General features: G+C 49.0%; 1 protein-coding gene across 1 annotated transcript; it reads right to left on the bottom strand.

The window, feature by feature from the left end:
• Positions 1-17,757: 17,757 nt before the first annotated feature.
• CCL24 (C-C motif chemokine ligand 24) lies at positions 17,758-19,494 on the bottom strand. Its single transcript, XM_055292837.1, is given in 4 exon segments — positions 17,758-17,887; positions 17,890-18,002; positions 19,034-19,151; positions 19,371-19,494. Coding segments are annotated over 4 exon segments (357 nt in total). The 5' UTR covers positions 19,444-19,494; the 3' UTR covers positions 17,758-17,834.
• Between the last annotated feature and the right edge of the window lie 3,031 nt (positions 19,495-22,525).

Genomic DNA, 22,525 nt, shown 5'->3' with positions numbered 1-22,525 from the left:
GGTGACAGAGTGAGACTCTGTCAAAAAAAAAAAAGAAAGAAAGAAAAAGAGAGAAAGAGGAAGGAAGGAAGGAAGGAAGGAAGGAAGGAAGGAAGGAAGGAAGGAGAGAGAGAGAAAGAGACCGGGCACAGTGGCTCACACCTGTAATCCCAGCACTTTGGGAGGCTGAGGTGGGTGGATCACTTGAGGTCAGGAGTTTGAGACCAGGCTGGCCAACATGATGAAACTCGTCTTTACTAAAAATACAAAAATTAGCCAGGTGTAATGGCACGTGCCTGTAATCCCAGCTACTCAGGAGACTGAGGCAGGAGAATCGCTTGAACCTGAGAGGCAGAGGTTGCAGTGAGCCGAGATCGTGCCACTGCACTCCAGCGTGGGCAAAGAGCAAGACTCCATCTCAAACAAAAAAAAAAAAAAGAAGAGAGAAGTAAGGAATGGATGTAAAGAAACTCCCCTGTCTGCTGTCCCAGTGAGACCTAAACATGGGGAGCTGGTGAGGGGAGCCAGAGGAGGCACAGTGTGTTAGGAGGGGTTCCCCAGCCCTGGGAAGCTCTTCCTGGAGGAAGCAGCCTCCTGGCTTGTGTGCAACAGAGACCAAGCCGAATCAGGAAAATAAAAACATGTCTCAGCTGGGCGCCATGGCTCACACCTGTAATCCCAGCACTTTGGGAGGCTGAGGCAGGAGGATTGCTTGAGCCCAGGAGTTCAAGACCAGCCTGGGCAACATAGTGGGACCCTGTCTCTACAAAATCTTAAAAATCAGCTGGGCATGGTGGCATGTGTCTGTAGTCCCAGCTACTTGGGGAGGCTGAGGTGGGAGGGTCGCTTGAGGCCAGGAGGTTGAGGCTGCAGTGAGACATGGTCATAGCACTGCACTCCAGCCTGGGCGACAGAGTGAGACCCTGTCTCAAACAAACAAACAACTAAAAAATCGTGTCTCCTGGAGTTGGAAGAAAAACAAATTTTTTTTGTTTGTTTGTTACCAGTTAATCCATTTACCCTGAAAGCGATTCTAGGAGAGTGGTTCTTTCTTTCTTTCTTTCTTTCTTTCTTTCTTTCTTTCTTTCTTTCTTTCTTTCTTTCTTTCCTTCCTTCCTTCCTTCTTTCTTTCTTTCTTTCTTTCTTCTTTCTTTCTTTTTCTTTCTCTCTCTTTCTTCTTTCTTGATCTCTTGCTTTCTTCTTTATTTCTTTCTTTCTTGATCTCTTTCTTTCTTCTTTCTTTCTTTTTTCTTTCTTGCTCTCTTGCTTTCTTCTTTCTTTCTTTCTCTTTCCTTTTTTTTTGAAACAAGGTCTCCCTCTGTCACCCAAGCTGGAGTGCAGTGGTGCAATCTCAGCTCACTGCAGCCTCCAGCTCCTCGGTTCAAGCGATTCTCCTGCCTCAGCCTCCCAAGTAGCTGGGACTATAGGCATGCACTACCATGCCCAGCTAAGTTTTGTACTTTTAGTAGAGACAGGGTTTCACCATATTGCCCAGGCTCGTCTCGAACTCCTGACCTCAAGTGATCCACCTGCCTCGGCCCCAAAAGTGCTGGGATTACAGGTATGAGCCACCACACCCGGCCGAGGGAGGTTTTCTTATCCTCTTTTACAGCCTAGAAAACTGTGGTTTGTTTGAGGCCACAAAACTCATGGATGGCAGAACCAAGGCTCAGAGCCGGGTCTGTGTCATGCCTGTGCCTTGTCCTGCCTCTGAGAGTCTCAGAGTCCTACCCCCCCAACCCTTAACGCTGAGAATGAACCTTCAGGGTGGCTTCCCCCAGGCTTTGTCCCGAAGCTAAAACTACTCTGTAGTTAAGGGACGGTATCAGAGCAAGGGCAAATAGCAGCTAGATAGATAAGGGGAGGCATCTGCGGGTTAGCAAAAGTCAGCAAATTCCCTTCCGAACTTTCAATTGGCCAATAAAAAAAGGGAAATGCAGCCCATCCCGCCAGCTTCCAGAACATAACAACAAACTGCCAGTTGCTTGGGAGAAGCGCAGCTCTTCCCCATTCCGAGTCTTGAGAGAAGTTTACCCAAGCAAGGTTGTGACCGGGCATGAACCATAGCAAGAACTGAATGTTCCTTTGGGCTTGAGATTATCCAGAAGTTAGAAGGCTGGGGAGAGAGACTTCCAGGGAATGCCTTTTTAGAGGCTGAAAAGCTGTATCTGCAAAGTGGTTATTTCCCTTGGCAAAAAAGAAGCAGCAGGCTGGCTGGGCACGGTGGCTCACACCTATAATCCCAGCACTTTGGGAGGCCGAGGCGGGTGGATCACCTGAGGTCGGGAGTTCATAGACCAACCTGACCAACATGGAGAAACCCCGTCTCTACTAAAAATACAAAATTAGCCAGGAGTGGTGGTGCACGACTGTAATCTCAGCTACTTGGGAGGCCAAGGCATGAGAATTGCTTGAACCCAGGAGGAGGAGGTTACAGTGAGCCGAGATTGCGCCACTGCACTCCAATCTGGACAACAGAGCGAGACTCCATCTCAGAAAAAAAACTAGTGGCAAAAGGTGGAAGATGGGATTTAGTAGGAGCCACGGGAGGAGGGGTCCTGGGGTCCTCTTGCTGGCCTGCTTACACTGGGCACTCGGGAGTATTAGTCTCCCCTACTCAGCTACGGTCAGTAACAGAATAATTTCCTCTAAATCTTGCCTGTGTCCCAGGCAGAATAAGCGACTGGAAGACCCAAATGACCACCTTTCTTTCGATGAGACAGGATCTTGATCTGTTGTCTGGGCTGGAGTGCAGTGATGCAGTCACAGCTCACTGCAGCCTCCAACTCCTGAACTCTAGTGATCCTCCTGCCTCAACCTCCTGAGTAGCTGGGACCACGGGCACACATCACTATGTCCTGATAATTTTTTTTTAATTTTTAATTTTCTAGACATGGGGGTCTCCCTATGTTGCCCAGGCTGGTCTCAAACTCCTGGGCTCAAAGCATCTTCCCTCCTTGTCCTCCCAAAGTGCTAGGATAGCAGGCACGAGCCATCACACAGGGCCACGTACAGCTTTCTAAGAAGGAAACTTCTGGCCAGGCGCACCTGTATTTCTAGCACTTTGGGAGGCCAAGTTGGGTGGATCACCCAAGCTCAAGAGCTTGAGACCAGCCTGGGCAACACGGTGAAAATCCATCTCTACTAAAATACAAAAAATTCGCTGGGCGTGGTGGCATGTGCCTGTAATCCCAGCTACTGGGAAGGCTGAGGCACGGGAATTGCTTGAACCCAGGAGGCAGAGGTTGCAGTGAGCCGAGATTGCACCACTGCGCTCCAGTCTGGGCAACAGAGCAAGACTTGGTCTCAAAAACAAAACAAAACAAAACAAAAAAAACAGTCCAGGTGCGGTGGCTTACGCCTGCAATCCCAGCACTTTGGGAGGCCGAGGTGGGCGGATCACGAGGTCAGGAGATCAAGACCTTCCTGGCTAACATGGTGAAACCCTGTCTCTACTAAAAATACAAAAAAAATTAGCCAGGCGTGGTGGTGGGTGCCTGTAGTCCCAGCTACTCAGGAGGCTGAGGCAGGAGAATCACTTGAACCTGGGAGGCAGAGGTTGCAGTGAGCTGAGTTCGCACCACTGCACTCCAGCCTGGGCGACAGAGCAAGACTCCATCTCAAAAAAAAAAAAAAAAAAAAAGTAAACTTCCATAAGTTATTTTGTTTTCTTAGAGATAGGCTCGCTTTTTTTTTGTTTGTTTTTTCTGAGACAGAGTCTCACACTGTCGCCCAGGCTGGAGTGCTGTGGTGCCATCTCGGCTCACTGGAACCTCCGCCTCCAAGGTTCAGACAATTCTCTTGCCTCAGCCTCCCGAGTAGCTGAGACTACAGGAATGTGCCACCACGTGTGGCTAATTTTTGCACTTTTAGTAGAGACAGAGTTTTGCCATGTTTGCCAGGCTAGTCTCAAACTCCTGGCCTCAACTGATCTGCCCGCCTCGGCCTCCCGAAGTGCTGAGATTACAGGCATGAGCCACCATGCCCAGCTAGAGTCTTGCTTTGTTGTCAGGCTGGAGTTCAGTGGCATGGTCATGGCTCACTGCAGCCTCCAACTCCTGGGCTCAGGCAATCTTCCTGTCTCAGCCTCCTAAGAGGCTGAGAATACAGGTACGTGCCACCATGCCCGGCTAATTTTTTTTTTTTTTATACTTTAGGTTTTAGGGTACATGTGCACAATGTGCAGGTTTGTTACATATGTATCCATGTGCCATGTTGATTTCCTGCACCCATTAACTCGTCATTTAGCATTAGGTATATCTCCTAATGCTGTCCCTCCTCCCTCCCCCCACCCCACAACAGTCCCCGGAGTGTGATGTTCCCCTTCCTGTGTCCATGAGTTCTCATTGTTCAATTCCCACCTATGAGTGAGAACATGCAGTGTTTGGTTTTTTGTCCTTGCGATAGTTTACTGAGAATGATGTTTAAAATAGAGATAAGGTCTCACTATATTGCTCATAGTAAGACTGGTCGTTTGGCCTCAAGTGATCCTCCTGCTTTGGCTTCCAAAACACTGGGAATACAGGTTTGAGCCGCTGTGCCCAGGCCCATGTGTTCTTAAGGGGCTTCGTGGAAACGAACGGGTCTGTAATTTTGGGAAGTGAGATAGTATAACTACCCTTTTAATAAAGAGGTTTGACCTAAAGAAACAAGGTCATGGAATTCTTCAGAATCAATAACTTTGCAAGGGTTGGGACCTAGAGCCAGGATAGAATTTCAGCAGTTCTGACAGCAAAACGTCTTTCTCGGTCAAAAAAACATTCATTCTGGCAACTTCTCCCAGCAGGATATTTCCCAGAAGGACATGTGGATGGGAAGAAGAAAGAGAGGCTGCGTCTCAGAAAGAATTGATGAGCTGGGAAGCCAGGTGCAGTGGTTCACACCTGTAATCCCGGCACTTTGAGAGGCTGAGGCGGGTGGATGGCTTGAGGCCAGGAGTTCAATACCAGCCTGAGAGACATAGTGAAACCTCGTCTCTGCTAAAAATACAAAAATTAGCAAGGCGTGGTGGCACGTGTCTGTGGTCCCAGCTACTTGGGAGGCTGAGGTGGGAGGATTTTTTTTTAGCCCAGGAAGTCGAGGCTGCAGTGAGCTGTGATCACATCACTGCACTCCAGCCTGGATGACAGAGCGAGACCCTGTCTCAAAAAAAAAAAAAAAAAATTATAAGCTGGGATTTACTGGGTAGGGAAGCTCATCATTGCATGGCTCTCTAGAGGCATGTTCTATCGTGAGATGGCTGGAGGCTTGGCATCCCTTGCAGGAAGGCTGGCTGGTGGAGAGAGAACAAAAAGCCAGGGAGGAGGAGAGGAGGAAAGGAGGAGGGGAAATGAGGAGTTGAAAGCTTTGAAAAGTTCAAAGGCTTCGAACAAGGTAAGACCTTATGCTGACCTTTCTTTATCTGGCAGTTGCAGCTGCCACCTGGAGGAAGAAGTGACTGAGACCCGAACTGCGCCCACCAGCTGCCACACCTACCTGGCAAGGGCTCAGATTCAAGACACCCAACCCAGCTCAGCACTTCTCCCTGGACCTCTTCCAATTGCACGAAGCCCTGGGTCCCTGGGTTGTTCACAGTTCATTGTCTCCCGGTGTAGAAAAGTCTGTTAACCCTGCTTGGACATCGCAACATCGCAATCACCTGGGTAACTTTTTTTTTTTGAAACGGAGTTTCTCGTTGCCCAGGCTGGAATGCGGTGGTGTGATCTCGGCTCACTGCAAACTCTGCCTCCCGGGTTCAAGCGATTCTCCTGCCTCAGCCTCCTGAGTAGCTGGGATTACAGGCACCACCAGCCACCATGCCCAGTTAATTTTTGTATTTTTAGTAGAGATGGGATTTCGCCATGTTGGCCGGGCTGGTCTTGAACTCCTGGTGTCAGGTGATCCTCCTGCCTCTGCCTCCCAAAGTGCTAGGATTACAGGCATGAGCCACCACGCCCGGCGTGATCTGCATTTTTTAAGCTTCACAGCTGACTCTGACGCCCAGGAAGAGTTGAGAACTGCTGTTTTGTGTGTCTCTCGCCTTCCTTTTCTCACCAACTGTGCTCAAAGACTCACGTTTGCTCTTTCCCCTCCTAGCCTCAGGTTACGATGGTACCTGGTGATACACCAGCCTTGTTTCACTGCAGCACACTAAAATCAGTTTTTGTCCCAGCACAGTGTGGCTCATGCCTGTAATCCCAGCACTTTGGAAAGCTGAGGGGGGGCATATTGATAGAGCCCAGGAGTTTGAGCCCAGCCTGAGCGACATAGTGAGACTCTGTCTCTACAAAAAATACAAAAATGAGCCAGGTGTGGTGGTGCACGCCTGTGGTCCCAGCCACTCAGGAGGCTGAGGTGAGAGGATCGCTTGAGCCTGGGAATTGGAGGCTGCAGTGAGCCAAGGTCGCACCACTGCACTCCAGCCTGGGTGACAGAGGGAGACCCTAAAAAAAAAAATCAGTTTTCATGAGTCATGTGACAAGTTTACCTGGGGACAAATAGGACTCCCCCCAAACATGGGCCAGTTTTGGCTTAACTTGGCTACAGACCAAGCCCAGTCCCTCCCTGACCACAGCCAACCCCCGACACCCCCTCCATCTTCAGATTCCTCCTTCACAAAGTGGCTCGAGAAAGAGTGTGGTGACTCTGTGGACATGTCATCATGCTGGTGGCCTGCCCCGACGCACAACAGGGTGGTCAGCGTATGATCTCCACACACATCGACTGGCCATGCGTGTCCAAGGCTCATGTTCTGTTGTAAGGCCAGGCTGTCTGGTGGACAGTTCAAGTGCCCCAAAGGCCATCATTCCAACCAGTGACTTTTTTTTCTTTTTTTTGAGACAGAGTCTTGCTCTGTTGCCCAGACTGGAGTGCAGTGGCATAATCTCAGCTCACTGCAGCCTCCACCTTCCAGGTTCAAGTGATTCTCCTGCCTCAGCCTCCCAAGTAGCTGGAACTACAGGCGCCTGCTACCACACCTGGCTAATTTTTGTATTTTTAGTAGAGACAGGGTTTCACCATGTTGGCCAGGCTGGTCTCGAACTCCTGACCTCGTGATCTGCCCACCTCAGCCTCCCAAAGTGCTGGGATTACAGGCGTGAGTCACCATGCCCGGCCCAACTGGTGCCTTTTTTATCCAGAGGCATTTGTGGCTGCTAGAAAAATGAGACCGGGGAGGTGGGGGACCCAGAGCCTGCCGGAATGGCCATAGCAGTGTCTGCCAGGTGCCCCGGGTAGAGCAGGACCAACTATGCCCTCTCTGCCTCCCAGCAGAACTTGGACATTCTCCTGTTGACATTTATGGAGCCTTATCATGGGCCAGGCATTGGGCTTAGTGCTTCTCATGCATTAATTGCCTAATTTATCCTCACAGCCCACCTATGAAATAGATATTTCTTTCTTTTTTTTTTTTTTTTTCTGAGACAGAGTCTCATTCTGTCACCCAGGCTGGAGTGCAGTGATGCAATCTTGGCTCACTACAACCTCCATCTCCCAGGTTCAAGCAATTCTCCTGCCTCAGCCTCCCGAGTAGCTAGGATTGCAGGCAGCCACCACCACACCTGGCTATTTTTTTTGTATTTTTGGTGGAGACGGGGTTTCACCATGTTGACCAGGCTGGTCTTGAACTCCTGACCTCAAGTGATCCACCCACATCGGCCTCCCAAAGTGCTGGGATTACAGGTATGAGCCACAGCACTGGGTTCCCCCAGGGTTTTAATTCCCTGGCATTTCTGGTCTGACATAGCAGAGTAGCCTTTGGTATAAGGCACCCTGGTCCAGAGATAGAGATACTATTGGTGATGGGAAAATATCAGGAGCACACCAACTGGGGCAGCCCAATAAAAAGAGGCGTGGGCATCACATCATCAGCTTCCCTATGTAAGTTTTTATCATCAAAGTGGTTAATGCACATAGTAAAAAGTTCGAACACCATAGAAACGTCCCAATGAAAGTATATCTTGGCCAGGCACGGTGGCTTACGCATATAATCCCCGCACTTTTTGGGAGGCTGAGGTGGGTGGATCACCTGAGGTTGGGAGTTCGAGACCAGCCTGACCAACATGGAGAACCTCTGTCTCTACTAAACAAATAAATAAATAAATACAAAATTAGCTGGACATGGTGGCACATGCCTGTAATCCCAGCTACTCGGGAGGCTGAGGCAGGAGAATCGCTTGAACCCGGGAGGCAGAGGTTGTGGTGAGCCGAAATCTCACCATTGCACTCCAGCCTGGGCAACAAGAGCGAAACTCGTCTCAAAAAACAAAACAAAACAAAACAAAACTCCTCTATCCTAGATCCTAGTCCTGAATTGCCATCCTGTCAGAGGCATGTGAACCAGAGTGACTCCATCTTGAATAGGGGCTGGGTAAAATGAGGCTGACACCTACTGGGCTGCATTCCCAGGAGGTGAGGCATTCTAAGTCACAGGATGAGACAGGATGTCGGCACAAGATACAGGTCATAAAGACCTCACTGATAAAACAGGTTGCAGTAAAGAAGCTGGTCAAGGCTGGGCATGGTAGCTCACGCCTGTAATCTCAGCACTTTGGGAGGCCGAGGTGGGCGGATCACCTGAGGTCAGGAGTTCAAGACTAGCCTGGCCAACATGGTGAAACCCCGTCTCTACTAAAAATACAAAAAAAAAAAAATTAGCCGTGTGTGGTGGTGTATGCCTGTAGTCCCAGCTACTTGGAAGGCTGAGGCACGAGAATCACTTGAACCCGGGAGGCAGAGGTTGCAGTGAGCCGAGATCACACCACTGCACTCCAGCCTGGGCAACAGAGTGAGATTCCGTCTCAAAAAAACACAAAAAAACAGGTTGCAGTAAAGAAGGCAGACAAAACCCACCGAAACCAAGATGGCGATGAAAGTCACCTCTGATCCTCCTCACTGCTCATTATACCCTAATTATAATATATTAGCATGCTAAAAGACACTGCCACCACTGCCATAACAGTTTATAGATGCCATGGCAACGTCAGGAAGTTACGCTATATGGTCTAAAAAGGGGGATGAACCCTCAGTTCCAGGAATTGCCCACCTCTTTCCCTGAAAACTCATGAATAACCCACCTCTTCTTTAGCATAGAATCAAAAAATAACTTTAAATATGTTTATTCAAGCACCCCATGCCACTGCTCTGCGTATGGAGTAGCCATTCTGTATAACTTTACTTTCTTAATAAACTTGCTTTCACTTTACTCTATGGACTTGTCCTGAATTCTTTCTTGCACTAGGTCCAAGAACCGTCTCCTGAGGTCTGGAGCGGGACCCCGTTCCTCGATAGTTTGTATGCCCAGCAAATTACTAATCATATGTATATCTTTTTTGTTGCACAAATAGTATCATCCAGCATATACTCTTGTGCACTTTGATTTTTTCATTTAAAAATAGATCTCTGGAAGGGCATGGTGGCTGATGCCTGTAATCCCAGCACTTTGGGAGGCCGAGGCAGGCGGATCACGAGGTCAGGAGTTCAAGACCAGCCTGGCCAACATGGTGAAACCCCGTCTCTACAAAATTCAAAAATTAGCCGGGCGTGGTGGCAGGTGCCTGTAATCCCAGCCACTAGGGGAGGGGCTGAGGCGGGAAAATCGTTTGAACCGGGGAGGCGGAGGTTGCAGTGAGCCGAGATGGCACCACTGCATTCCAGCCTAGATGACAGAGCAAGACTCCATTCCCCCCCTCCCCAAAAAAAAAGATCTTTATCGAGTCATCTATGAATGGGCAAATGGGCTTGTTGCCAGTTTTCCACAACTACCGACATTACTGCAATAAACCTCCCTGCCCATGCACCTCTGAGTATTTGCATAGGGTTCCCTTCTGGAAGTGGAGTTGCTGGGTCAACAGATATGTGTGTTAAGCATTTTAGCAGATGCTACTAGATCGTCCTCCAAAGAGGCTGGTTCAGTAGGCGCTCTAGCTGGTAGCACAACAGAGTGCCAGTTTCCCCACACTCCCAAGTGCCTGCTACCCTCTTCTTCTGCACTGCCTGCTTCAATCCTCTCATGGCCCCTGGCTGGAGTATAGACACCATACGATACAACCTCTGGGAAAATAAATGAAGACCACCCAAATGAAAACTAACACACTACTCATTCCGAGCTCGCTACAGCAAGAGCATCAGCCTCCATCCCTTGAAGAGACTCAGAGGCAGGCAGGGGAGAGGGAACATTTTGCAGTAGGAAAGAGGGAAGGCACAGGGGTGCTTTGTTTTATTTATTTCTTTATTTTTGAGACAGAGTCTCACTCTGTCACCCAGGCTGGAGTGCAGTGGCACAATCTCAGCTCAATGCAACCTCCACCTCCTGGGTTCAAGCGATTCTCCTGCCTCAGCGTCCCTAGTGCGCCACCACGCCTGGCTAATTTTTGTATTTTTAGTTGAGCTGAAGTTTCACCATGTTGGCCAGGCTGGTCTCAAACTCCTGATCTCGTGATCCACCCACCTCAGCCTCCCAAAATGCTGGGATTACAGGCATGAGCCACTGCACCCAGCCAGATGGACCACATGTACAACAGTGGCCCCATCCCATAAGATATAATACTAACTTTATACTCTACCTTTTGTATGTTTAGATATGTCCAGATACACAAATACTTATCATCGTGTTGCAGTTGCCTCCAGTGTTCAGTATAGTCACATGCTTGTGCAGGTTTGTAGCCTAGGAGTGTAGCTGCCCGATAGGTTCTTTTTGCCTGCTGCCTAGACAGAGCCAATTTACCAAGACAAGGGAACTGCAAGAGAGAGAGTTTAATTCATGCAGAGCTGGCTGTAAAGGAGACCAGAGTTTTATTATTACTCAGATCAGTCTCCCTGAGAATTCAGGGATTGGAGGGTATTTTTGGTTGTTGTTGTTGTTTGTTTTTTTGAGACAGGGTCTCACTCTGTCACCTAGGCTGCAGTGCAGTGGCGTGATCTCAGCTTACTGCAACCTCCGCCTCCTGGGTTCAAGTGATTTTCCTGCCTCAGCCTCCCGAGTAGCTGGGATTACAGGCATACGGCACCAGGCCTGGCTAATCTTTTTTGTATTTTTAGTAGAGACGGAGTTTCACCATGTTGATCAGGCTGGTCTTGAACTCCTGACCTCAGGTGATCCGCCTGCCTCGGCCTCCCAAACTGGTGGGATTACAGGCATGAGCCACCGTGCCCAGCCTTAACTTGATGACCTTTCATTAGTTTTACGAGAACAGTTTAGTTTTGGGGAAGGGCTATTACCATTTAAACTATAAACTAAATTTCTCTCAAAGTTAGCGTGGCCCATGCCCAGGAATGAGCAAAGACAGCCAACCTGTGAGGCTAGAAGCAAGATGGAGTCAGCCATGTCAGATTTCTCTCACGGTCTCATAATTTCCTCGGTTTTAATTTTTGCAAAAGCGGGTTCAGAAGAAATAGGCTAGACCATCTAACCTAGGTGTGTAGGAGGTTAGCCCATCTACGTTTGTGTAAGTCCACTTGATGTTTGCACAATGATGAAATCATCTAATAATACATTTCTCATATAACCCTTGAGCAATGCATGTCTGTATCACTGGCTTTCTATGGCTGGTTCTGATTTGGAAAAGTGGGGAGAATAGGGAAGCTGGCAGCTACTGAAACCGTCTTTGCAAAAACCATAATAGTGAGAAAATGATGACAGTGAAAGAGAGCTGACCTAACCAACCCCCATCTTGCCTTTAATCTCCAAACTGCCCTTGGTCATTCCTGGGCTTGGACCAAGCTAACTTTGGGGGAAATTTAGTTTATAGTTTAAATGATAATAGCCCTTCCCCCAAATTAAACCATCTTTGTAAAACGCAAGAAAGATCACAAGGTTAGGAGGATGAGAGGGGCCTGAATTCTGCAAGATTTAGGTGAGTTACCAGCCATTGTTCCAGAAGTCACAAGATCTGCAACTTCTCCAATTACTCATGTAGATAACATCACTATTGCAGAACCTGTGATAGACTTTTTTGTTTGTTTGTTTGTTTGTTTGTTTTTTTCGAGACAGAGTCTCACTCTGTCACCTAGACTGGAGTGCAGTGGCACAATCTCAGCTCACTGCAACCTCTGACTCCTAGGTTCAAGCAATTCTTATGTCTCAGCCTTCTGAGTAGCTGGGATTACAGCTGCACACTGCCATGCCTGGCTAATTTTTGTATTTTTAGTAGAGACTGGGTTTCACCATGTTGGCCAGGCTGGTCTTGAACTCCTGACCTCAAGTGATCTGCCCACCTCAGCCTCCCAAAGTGCTGGCATTATAGGTAAGGGCCACCACCCCCGGCCTATGATAGGCCTTTTAAGATGTGTTTTCAGGCCAGGCGCGGTGGCTCACGCCTGTAATTCCAGCACTTTAGGAGGCTGAGGTGGGTGGATCATGAGGTCAGGAGATCGAAACCATCCTGGCTAACGTGGTGAAAACCAGTCTCTACTAAAAAATACTAGCTGTATTCCTAGCTACTCAGGAGGCTGAGGCAGGAGAATGGTGTGAACCTGGGAGGCGGAGCTTGCAGTGAGCTGAGATTGTGCCACTGCACTCCAGCCTCGGGGACAGAGCAAGACATGTCTCAAAAAAAAAAAAAAAAAAAAAAAGATGTGTTTTCAGACTTTTGCATTTCTGACTGTTGGATGATTCCACCCAGACCAGTGACTCCTCTGTGGCTCTACCCAGAAGTGGACTCAATGTAAAAGGACCATTTTCCACACCCCTATGATTGCATCCCCAACCAATCAGCAGCTCCCATTCCCTAGCCCCCTGCCTACCAAACTATTCTTGAAAAACTCTAGTCTCTGAACTTTGGGGGAGGCTGGTTTGAGTAATAATAATGCTCCAGTCTCCTATACAGCCAGCTCTGCATGAATTAAACTTCTTCTCTATTGCAATTCCCCTGTCTTGATAAATTGGCTTTATCTGGGCAGTGGGCAAAATGAATGCATTGGGTGGTTACACTATGGACCAAGCACTGGCTCTCCAGGCTGAATGCTGCAGAGGCTGTGGTGAGAGTCCTATTATCACATACAGTTGGGACGCTGTCTGTATTTCAGTCTCATCCCTGAATACTCTGGCTCTCCTCCCTCTTTAGGAACATGATCTCTTTCCAGGGTGGAACCCAAGTCACCATTCAGGTGCCAACTCTGCGAAGCTGGTTCTGCAGGCTCCTTCTTCCCATCAGAATGTCCCCTGCTGTGTATTGTTTAGCATTGCTACTTATTCTGCTTTGCATTAGACTTACAATAACTTTAGTAGCTACTGTATATGCAGTGCCTAGTATTGGGCCTCTCTGTGCTCTGCGGACTCCTGGCTGCCAGTATGTGGCTCCTTGTGCCTTGGGGCTTTTTTTTGAACCATGGGAACTTACTCTGCTCCCACTAGCTGAAAGCCCACCCCTCACACACAGCTGGCAAAGACTGATGGAGTGGGTGTGTACTTCCAAGGGGGATGGATCTGTAGGTTGATGGATCCCCACCAGGTTATTTAAGGGTATATGTTGGCCACACATGGTGGCTCATGCCTGTAATCCCAGCACTTTGGGAAGCCAAGGTGGGCAGATCACTTGAGGCTAGGAGTTTGAGACCAGCCTAGCCAACATAATGAAACCCTGTCTCTACTAAAAATACAAAAATTAGTTGGGTGTTGTGGCGCATGCCTCTAATCCCAGCTACTCAGGAGGCTGAGGCAGAGAATAGCTTGAACCTGGGAGGCAGAGGCTGCAGTGAGCCAAGATTGCCCCACTGCACTCCAGTCTGGAGTGCAAAAAAAAAAAAAGTATATGTGTCAGAAGCATGTGAACCAGAGCAACTCCATCTTAAATATGGGCTAGGTAAAACGAGGCTGAGACCTACTGGGTGCATTCCTAGATGGTTAAGGCATTCTAAATCACAGGATGAGACAGGAGGTCGGTGCAATATACAGGTCATAAAGACCTCCCTGCTAAAACAGGTTGTGGTAAAGAAACTGGCTAAAAGCAACCAAAACTAAGATGGCAATGAGAGTGACCTCTGGTCATCCTTACTGCTACACTCCCACCAGCGCCATGACAGTTTACAAACACCATGGCAACATCAGGAAGTTACCTTACATGTTCTAAAAAGGGTAAGCATGAATAATCCACCCCTTGCTTAGCATATCATCAAGAAATAACCATAAACAATGGGCAACCAACATCGCTCAGGGCTGCTCTGTCTATGGCGTAGCCATTCTTTTATTCCTCTACTGTCTTAATAAACTTGCTTTCCCTTTACTCTATGGACTTGCCCTGAATTCCTTCTAGTGTGAGATCCAAGAACCCTCTCTTGGGGTCTGGATCGGGACCCCTTATATGTCTGCTGCTTAAACCTCACCTCCCAGGCCATGGTGCTGAGCCAAGGGGCAGGTGTCACGGAGAACCCAAAAGTCCCAGAGCGTATCTAGGAACATAGCCAAGGCAGACAGTCTCATTGCATACAATAGCCAAAGAGCCAGAAAATTAGCTTCAAAGCAGCATAGAGAAGGGTAGTGGGGCAGATCTCTGCAGTTGTCCTGCTGCTAGCTAGGAGTACCTGTATGTAAATCCTCATACACTCACCTACGCGCCATGCTGGACTTCTCTGAGTTCTTTGGTCTTGGCTCTTTCCCAGCTTGGGAGAATGTTCTTCTAGACAATTGCGAGTTTTCTCCATGACAGGGTCTCATGCCACTTTCCAGTGGTTTGAGCTCTGATTGTCCTCGGCTAAATCATGCACTTTGTTTAATTTTTAATTTTATTTTTATTTTTGTGGAGATGAGATTTTGCCATGTTCCCCAGGCTGGTCTCAAACTCCTGGGCTCAAGCAACATGACTGCCTCAGCCTCCCAAAGTGCTGGGATTACAGGCGTGAGCCACCGTCCATGCCCCTCTGATCATGCACCCTTCTTTTTTCTTTCTTTTTTTTTTTTTGAGACAAAGTCTCGCTCTGTTGCCCAGGCTGGAGTGCAGTGGCGTGATCACAGCTCACTGCAGCCTCAACCTCCTGGGCTCAAGCAATCCTCCCATCTCAGCCTCCAAAGTAGCTTGCACCACCACATCCAGCTACTTTTTAAATTTTTTGTAGGCTTGGCGCAGTGGCTCACACCTGTAATCCCAGCACTTTGGGAGGTCGAGGCAGGTGGATCACTTGAGGTCAGGAGTTCGAGACCAGCCTGGCCAACATGGTGAAACCCATCTCTACTAAAAATAACAAAAATTAGCTGGACGCAGTGGCATGTGCCTGTAGTCCCAGGTACTCGGGAGGCTGAGGCAGGAGAATTGGTTGAACCTGGGAGGTGGAGGTTGCAGTGAGCTGAGATCATACTGCTACACTCCAGCCTGGGAGACAGAGCAAGACTCTGTCTCAAAATAAATAAATAAATAATTTATTATTATTATTATTATTATTATTTTGTGTGTGTAGAGAAAGCATCTCCCTATGTTACCCAGGCTGGTCTTGAACTTCTAGGCTCACAAGATCCTCCCGCCTTGGTCTCCTAAAATGCTGAGATTACAGGCATGGGCCACTGCACCCAGCCAGAGAATTGGAAAGCTGCATGGTGTGGAAAACTTACATATTTGTGTCAAAACTGTTGTGAGCATAGAAAAAGAGTTTTTCTCTTTCAAGGTCGTGCAACTTGTAAAGCAGAATTGGCTTTGAACCCATAGTGCTCTTGATTTGTGAGTGTGTTCATGTTATAATTCTAATTCTTTGAAGCAAGACATCATCGTGTATCATGTTTTTAGCCTCCTAATACCCATAATAACTCCATGTGCAATAACGTGTTTGTTGAAATATTTTAAAAATTTGGGGCCAGGCAGAGTGGCTCACGCCTGTAATCCTTGTAATTCCAGCACTTTGGGAGGCTGAAGCAGGTGAATCACTTGAGGTCAGGCATTCGAGACCAGACTGACCACCATGGTGAAACCCCGTCTCTACTAAAGGTACAAAATTAGCCAGATGTGGTGGTGTGTGCCTGTAATCCCAGCTACTTGGGAGGCTGAGGCAGTAGAATCGCTTGAATCCGGGAGGCAGAAGTTGCAGTGAGCCGAGATCATGCCATTGTATTCCAGACTGGGCAACAAGAGCAAAACTCCACCTCGAAAAAAAAAAGAAAATTTAGTTTAGGGCCTGGTACAATGGCTCACATCTTTAATCCCAGTGTTTTGGGAAGCCAAGGTGGGAGAACTTCTTGAGGCCAGAGTTCTAGACCAGCCTGGACAACATAGCAAGATCTCATCTCTACAAAAATTCAAAAGATTAGCCGAGTGTGGTGGTGCACACCTGTAGTCCCAGCTACTTAGAGAAGCTGAGGTGGGAGGATTGCTTGAGCCCAGAATTCCGTGGCTGCAGTGAGCTATGATTGTACCGCTGCACTCCAGTCTGGGCAACAGAGTGAGACCCTGTCTCAAAATTTTTTTAAATTATTTAATTGAACCTAGCTCTACATGTGTGTTTTTCAAAGTCAGTAACAGGACTCCCAGCGGCAGGCCAAGGTCACTCCCAGATGCTCTGGGCTCCGGCTGTCTTCTTCCCCTCGAGCCTTGGAGAGGCAGCCTGGTCACAGCCTAACCCCACCCACTCCAGGAGAGTCAAAAACACACAATGCCGGGCGCAGTGGCTCACATCTGTAATCCCAGCACTTTGGGAGGCTGAAGCAGGTGGATCACCTGAGGTCAGGAGTTTGAGACCAGCCTGACCAACATGGTGAAACTCTGTCTCTACTAAAAATACAAAAAAATTAGCCGGGCATGATGGCAGATACCTGTAGCCCCAGCTCCTCAGGAGGCTGAGGCAGAAGAATTGCTTCTGGGAGGCGGAGGTTGCAGTGAGCTGAGATCGTGCCATTGCACTCCAGCCTGGGGTGACAAGAGCAAGACTCCATTTCAAAAAGAAAAGAAAAAAAAAAAGAACACGCAAGACACAACAACCTTCAAATAAAAAAAATCGCATTTTATTTGGCCTATTATTTGAGAACAGCAACTGTGTCGACACTCTTGATAAACCCACACAGTATCTCATGCATAGAAAAAAAAAAAAAGCTAGGGTCTTTTCTCCCCCTTATCTCCCCACCCCATCTTCCCCTCACCAAAATGTGGGGTGAGCCCAGATTTAAAGGCAGAATAGGCCCTTGTCCCCAAGACAGCATGGAGCAAACTGTCACAAAGCAAGGAATCTCCTTAAAGTCATATCTTCCCAAAAAGATTAAACTACCCAGGCTGGCCCTTCACCCTGGTCCTCCATGTTCATTTCTTTTTTTTAAAAAAATTATGATTTACTTGTTTTTTGTTTTTTTTTAACATAAAAGTTTGAGTAGGCTGGGTGTGGTGCCTCACACCTGTAATTCCAGCACTTTGGGAGGCCGAGGCAGGTGGATCGCTTGAAGCCAGGAGTTTGAGACCAGCCTGGCCAACATGGTGAAACCTCATCTCTACTAAAAATACAAAAATTAGTTGGGCGTGGTGGCGCACATCTGTAGTCCCAGGTGCTCAGGAGGCTGAGGCACGAGAATCACTTGAACCCAGCAGGCGGAGGTTGCAGTAAGCCGAGGTTGTGCCACTGCACTCCAGCCTGGGTGACAGAGCGAGACTCCGTCTCAAAAAAAAAAAAAAAAAAGCATCAGAACCAGGTCAGGAGGGGAAGGGCAAAGAGTTGCCACTGCTCTCCTTCTGGGATCTTCTCACCCAGCTCCAGAAAGGCAAGGGGCCTTGGATGCTTGGAGCTATTGCTCAGCCCCGGGGAACCACATCACCTGCTCCCTCGGGTTTTTCATAGAAGAGACACATCCCTGGAGAGTATTGCTAAGAAACAGGAAAATTAGCTCTTCCCCCCATCACTATGGCTTCCCCAGGCCCCGAGTAGCCCTCCAAGCAGCTCAGGCCCAAACTCAGGGCTGGAGGTCTGGGCGGTGATTACAGGGTGGTTTGGTTGCCAGGATATCTCTGGACAGGGCCCTTGACAGCACTGCCCTGGCCCTAGGGGAAGCCTTCTTCTGCTTGGCGTCCAGGTTCTTCATGTACCTCTGGACCCACTCCTGCTTGGGGTCGCCACAGAACTGCTGGCCCTTCTTGGTGGTGAAGCTGTGGAAGAAAGGGACAGGGGATCAGCTGAGGTCGACAGGGACCTTGGGCCACTCCACTTCGTGGCAGGGAGGATGTGGAAGCCCAGAGACAGTAAGGCTTCCTTGCGAGTTGCTGAGATGATGTCATCTTCATTTTTTGACACAGGGTCTCACTCTGTCGTCCAGGCTGCAATGCAGTGGCGATCATAACTCACCGCAGCCTCAAATTCCCAGGCTCAAGTGGTCCTCCTGCCTTAGCCTCCTGAGTAGCTGGGACTACAGGAACATGCCACCATGCCCAGCTAATTTTTTTTATTTTTTTGCAGAAACGGAGTCTCACTATGTTGCCTAGGCTGGTCTTAAACTCCTAGCCTTAAGCAACACTCCTGCCTCAGCCTCCCAAAGCTCTGAGATTACAGACGTGAGCCACTGCACATGGCCTTCTCATGGTATTTCTACTTCATGCCTCTGTTTACAAAATGAGTTCACAGTTACTACCTATGAAGCTATTTGGAGGACAGACACATGTCGACCCACGTGACCTTGAGCAAGTCACCTTCCTGCGCCTCAGTTGTCCTCTGTAAAATGGGAACAATCATCCGTACCCCATAGAATTGTTGAGAGAATTAGATAAGATATTGTCCTGTGCCCCTGAATGGTGCCTCGTTATATATTTGGTGCTCAGTAGATATTGAATCTAAATCCTTCTCCTGGTGGCTCATGCCTGTAATCCCAGCACTTTGGAAGGCCGAGATGGGCAGATCACTTGAGGTCAGAAGTTTGAGACCAGCCTGGTCAACATGGATCGTGCCACTGCACTCCAGCTTGGGTGACAGAGCAAGACCCTATCTCCTAAAAAGAAAAATGAAATTAAAAAAATAAATATATCCTCCTCCTAGTTTTATGGGCAAGGAAGTTGAGGACCAGAGAGGGGAGGTGACTTCTCCAGGGATGCACAGAGCTGGGGCTGGCTGACCTTGCTTCTCAGGGACCCTGGAGTTGCACCTGCCCCTGCCCCTCTCCTGCCACGTGCCCATGAAGGATACCTACATCACTCCTGCCTTGAGGCACGTGCTCCTGTTGGACAGCTGGTAGCTGACCACTCGGTTCTCAGGAATTCTCTTGGACATAAAGAACATGCAGCAGGAAGGGGGGAGGACCACAGAGCCTAGAAGACGAGAGAAAGAAGAGTCACATCTTTTCCCAGCCTCCCCTTGGCTCTGGGCTTCAGAGCTGAAGCTTGAAGCTTGCACCAAACATCACCAGTCCATTCACTGGGCTGCCCTTTCCCCAGCGCTTCCCTCCAGCCCCAGGCTAGTCAGTCCTACACCCTCCACTGTGCCATCCCAGCCATGCCCTTGGAACTGCATCCTGCCCGAGGTCTTACCCGTAGGGATGATGTGGTGGGCACAGACACCAAGGAACAGAAGGCTGGTTACGATGGTCATCAGGCCTGCCATGTCCCAGAGAGCAGAAGCACCAGCTCGGGGCTCAAAGCCGACGTGCAGGAGGAAAGGACCTAGGGACAAAGAGCTCAGGTCCTTGCAGAGCACCCCAAACTCCCTCCCTCTGCCCTTTATGGGGCAACTAGAAGGAAACACGCCCCCGAGCCCCCTCCACGCTTCCTTGAAAATCCTGAGGCCTGTGGTCTGGAAAGAGGAAGTTGTTGTCCCGTTGTTGCCTAGCTGCGTGAAGGGTTATTTTGGGCTCCGAACGAAACAGCTGGGGGAGGGGGCATCACCCCACCTAGGCCAAGTTCAAAGGTGTTGGATGCGTTGTCAGAAGGCCCATGGGATCCTGGCTGTGTTGGCCACTCCCTGTGGGATCCTGGACAAGTCACTCACCTCCCTGAGCCTCAGTTACTTCAGCTGAAAATGGGTGGAGTCATCCCTTCCATTCATTCATTCATTCATTCACCCAATTATTTATTAGGCATGTGGTCTGTGCCAGGCACTGGGAGGATTCTAATGGGGAGACAGATTTGTGACAAGTGTGTGTAACAGTCAATGAGAGGTCAGCTGGGCACTGTGGCTCATGCTTATAATCCCTGTGCTTTGGAAGGTTCAAGTGGGAGGATCATTTGAGGCCAGGAGTTTGAGATCAGCCTGGGCAACAAAGCAAGACCCTGTCTCTACAAAAAAATAAAAAAATTAGCCAGGCGTGGTGGTGCAGGCTTGTAGTCTTAGCTCTTGGGGAGGCTGAGGTGGAAGGATGACTTGAACCCAGGAGTTCAAGGCTGCAGTGAGCTGTGATCACACCACTACCTCTCCAGGCTGGGCAACAGAGCAACACCCTGTCTTAAAATCAATCAATCAACCAATCAATCAATCAGTCCATGACAAGTCTTGACAGAGCAAAGCAGATGCTGTCAGGACCGCCTTCCATCAGCTCTCGGTGGCCTTGAAGTCCCAACAGCCATCGTCCGTACCCTCAAGTTGCTGGAGCCACTTAGTCACCAAGGCTCTAGGGAAGTGGGAAATGCCTAGAAATTCACATCCTCTGGGGTGGCCAATGTCTGCCAGAGGGACGCCGACTCCAGGTCCAGCATGACCTATGCTGTTTCCTGAGTTCCCAGCTGGGTCAAATCTGTGACTCTCTGTGCAGCAGGACTTTGCTTGGCCCCTTTCCCCGGACCAGATTCCCAGTCCCCTGATGGTCTCTTGTGGAAGCTTCTCTTAATAAACCACAAGCTCATGAATCCCTGTCTCAGGGTCTGCTTTGGGGTCCCTAACCCAGGACAAGGTGTGGGGGTGGTGGGTGGGAGGAAGGCAAACATAGGAGAAACCAGGGGCCGGGAGCGGTGGCTCATGCCTGTAATCCCAATGCTTTAGGAGGCTGAGGCGGGAGGATTGATTGAGGCCAGGAGTTTGAGACCAGCCGGGGCAACATAGCAAGACCCTGTCTCCAAAAGAAATAAAAAAATTAGCTAGGCATGGTGGTATGCGCCTGTAGTCCTAGCTACTCGGGAGGCAGAGGTGGGAGGATTGCTTGAGCCTAGGAGTTTGAGGCTACAGTGAGCTAGGTGAGCACCACTGAACTTCAGCCTGGGTGACAGAGCATAACCCTATCTTAAAACAAACAAACAAACAAACAAAAACAAGTCTGGGTGAGGTGGCTCATGCCTGTCATCCCAGCACTTTGGGAGGCTAAGGTGGGAGGATTATTTGAGCCCAGGAGTTCAAGACCAGCTTGCTCAACATAGCAAAACCCCGTCTTTAAAAAAAAAAAAAAAAAGAAAAAGAAAAAGAAAACAAACAAAACCACGGGAAAACTGGCCAATTGTGCCAGGAGCAAAGTTCAGGAGGGACTCATAGCTGACAGCTGCACTGAGGTTGGAGAACGGAAGGCACCGGCAACTATGCGGAAGCCTATAAGTCATAACGTCCGGTTCAGTTGTAAGGGACTGAGGCAACTTTGTGAGACAGAGTGGGACATGGCTCCCACCTCACTCCATCCCCCATTCCAGGATCCCAGGTCAGGACCTCATGATCAGAGACTCCCTTCACCCGCCACTCCCATGTGGCTGACTGCCACGGAGCCTCTACAGCCCTTTGTAATTATTGGGTAACAAGAACAAGGAGGAGGAGGTAACAATTGGTCAGCTGCTTAATTGATCACAGGTTCATATTGTTACTGACAGGGTTCAATTATGCCTAATCATAAGAAACATTTGGGCAATCTCCAACACTCCCATACCAACCCCTCCCTACGATTCTCTCCATTCCCCTTCTCCAACCTCCCTGCTCTGGGATTCCAGGGCACACACCGATGTAGGACCCACACAGTGGCATAGTGGGGGCACAGTGGTACTTGTCACTTGGTGGCCAGCTAGGTGTCTGCGTCTTGGTCTCATGCTTGACCTGAACGCCTTGAGATCAATTTCCATGCCCACCAAGTGCCGAGCAAATCACCTGTGCCATGGCCAGCGTTTGCAGAATGAATAGATGATGGATCAACTCTGAGACAACTTCCTCTGGACCAGAGACTCCTCTGTGAGTTTTGCCCACAGAGCACAACTGGGGCCAGCGTGTACACAGGGTAAGTCAGCAGGCGGGTCCCCTGATGGAGGCAAGACTGAAGTTGGGGAGGCTGGTAGCACCTGATCTCACTGCCTGTGCTTACAGAGTGAAAAATGCTGAGAGCCCAACTCAGCTTCATTAGCCTGGCACCTGCCCCGTCTGCCTTCACCTCCCCATCAGCCAACAATAATTATCCTCTGCTGGCAGAGCAATTAGGGAGGATTAAGTGAGAAAAGTCATGGGAAGGCCCTTTATACATGCAGAGGGTTTTTTCTTTAAAATGTATTTATTTATTTATTTATTTATTTATTTATGTATTTATTTTTGATACTGAGTCTCTCTCTGTCGCCCAGGCTGGAGTGCAGTGGCACGATCTTGGCTCACTGCAACCTCCACCTCCGAGGTTCAAGCGATTCTCCCGCCTCAGCCTCCCCAGTAGCTGAGATTACAGGCACCCGCCATCATGCCTTGCTAATTGTTATACTTTTAGTAGAGACAGGGTTTCACCATGTTGGTCAGGTGG

The sequence above is a fragment of the Symphalangus syndactylus genome, chromosome 9 (genome assembly GCF_028878055.3).
Source record: "Symphalangus syndactylus isolate Jambi chromosome 9, NHGRI_mSymSyn1-v2.1_pri, whole genome shotgun sequence".
NCBI lineage: Eukaryota > Metazoa > Chordata > Mammalia > Primates > Hylobatidae > Symphalangus > Symphalangus syndactylus.
Note: the sequence above shows the minus strand (reverse complement) of the source record. Positions and strands in the feature narration are given on the sequence as shown.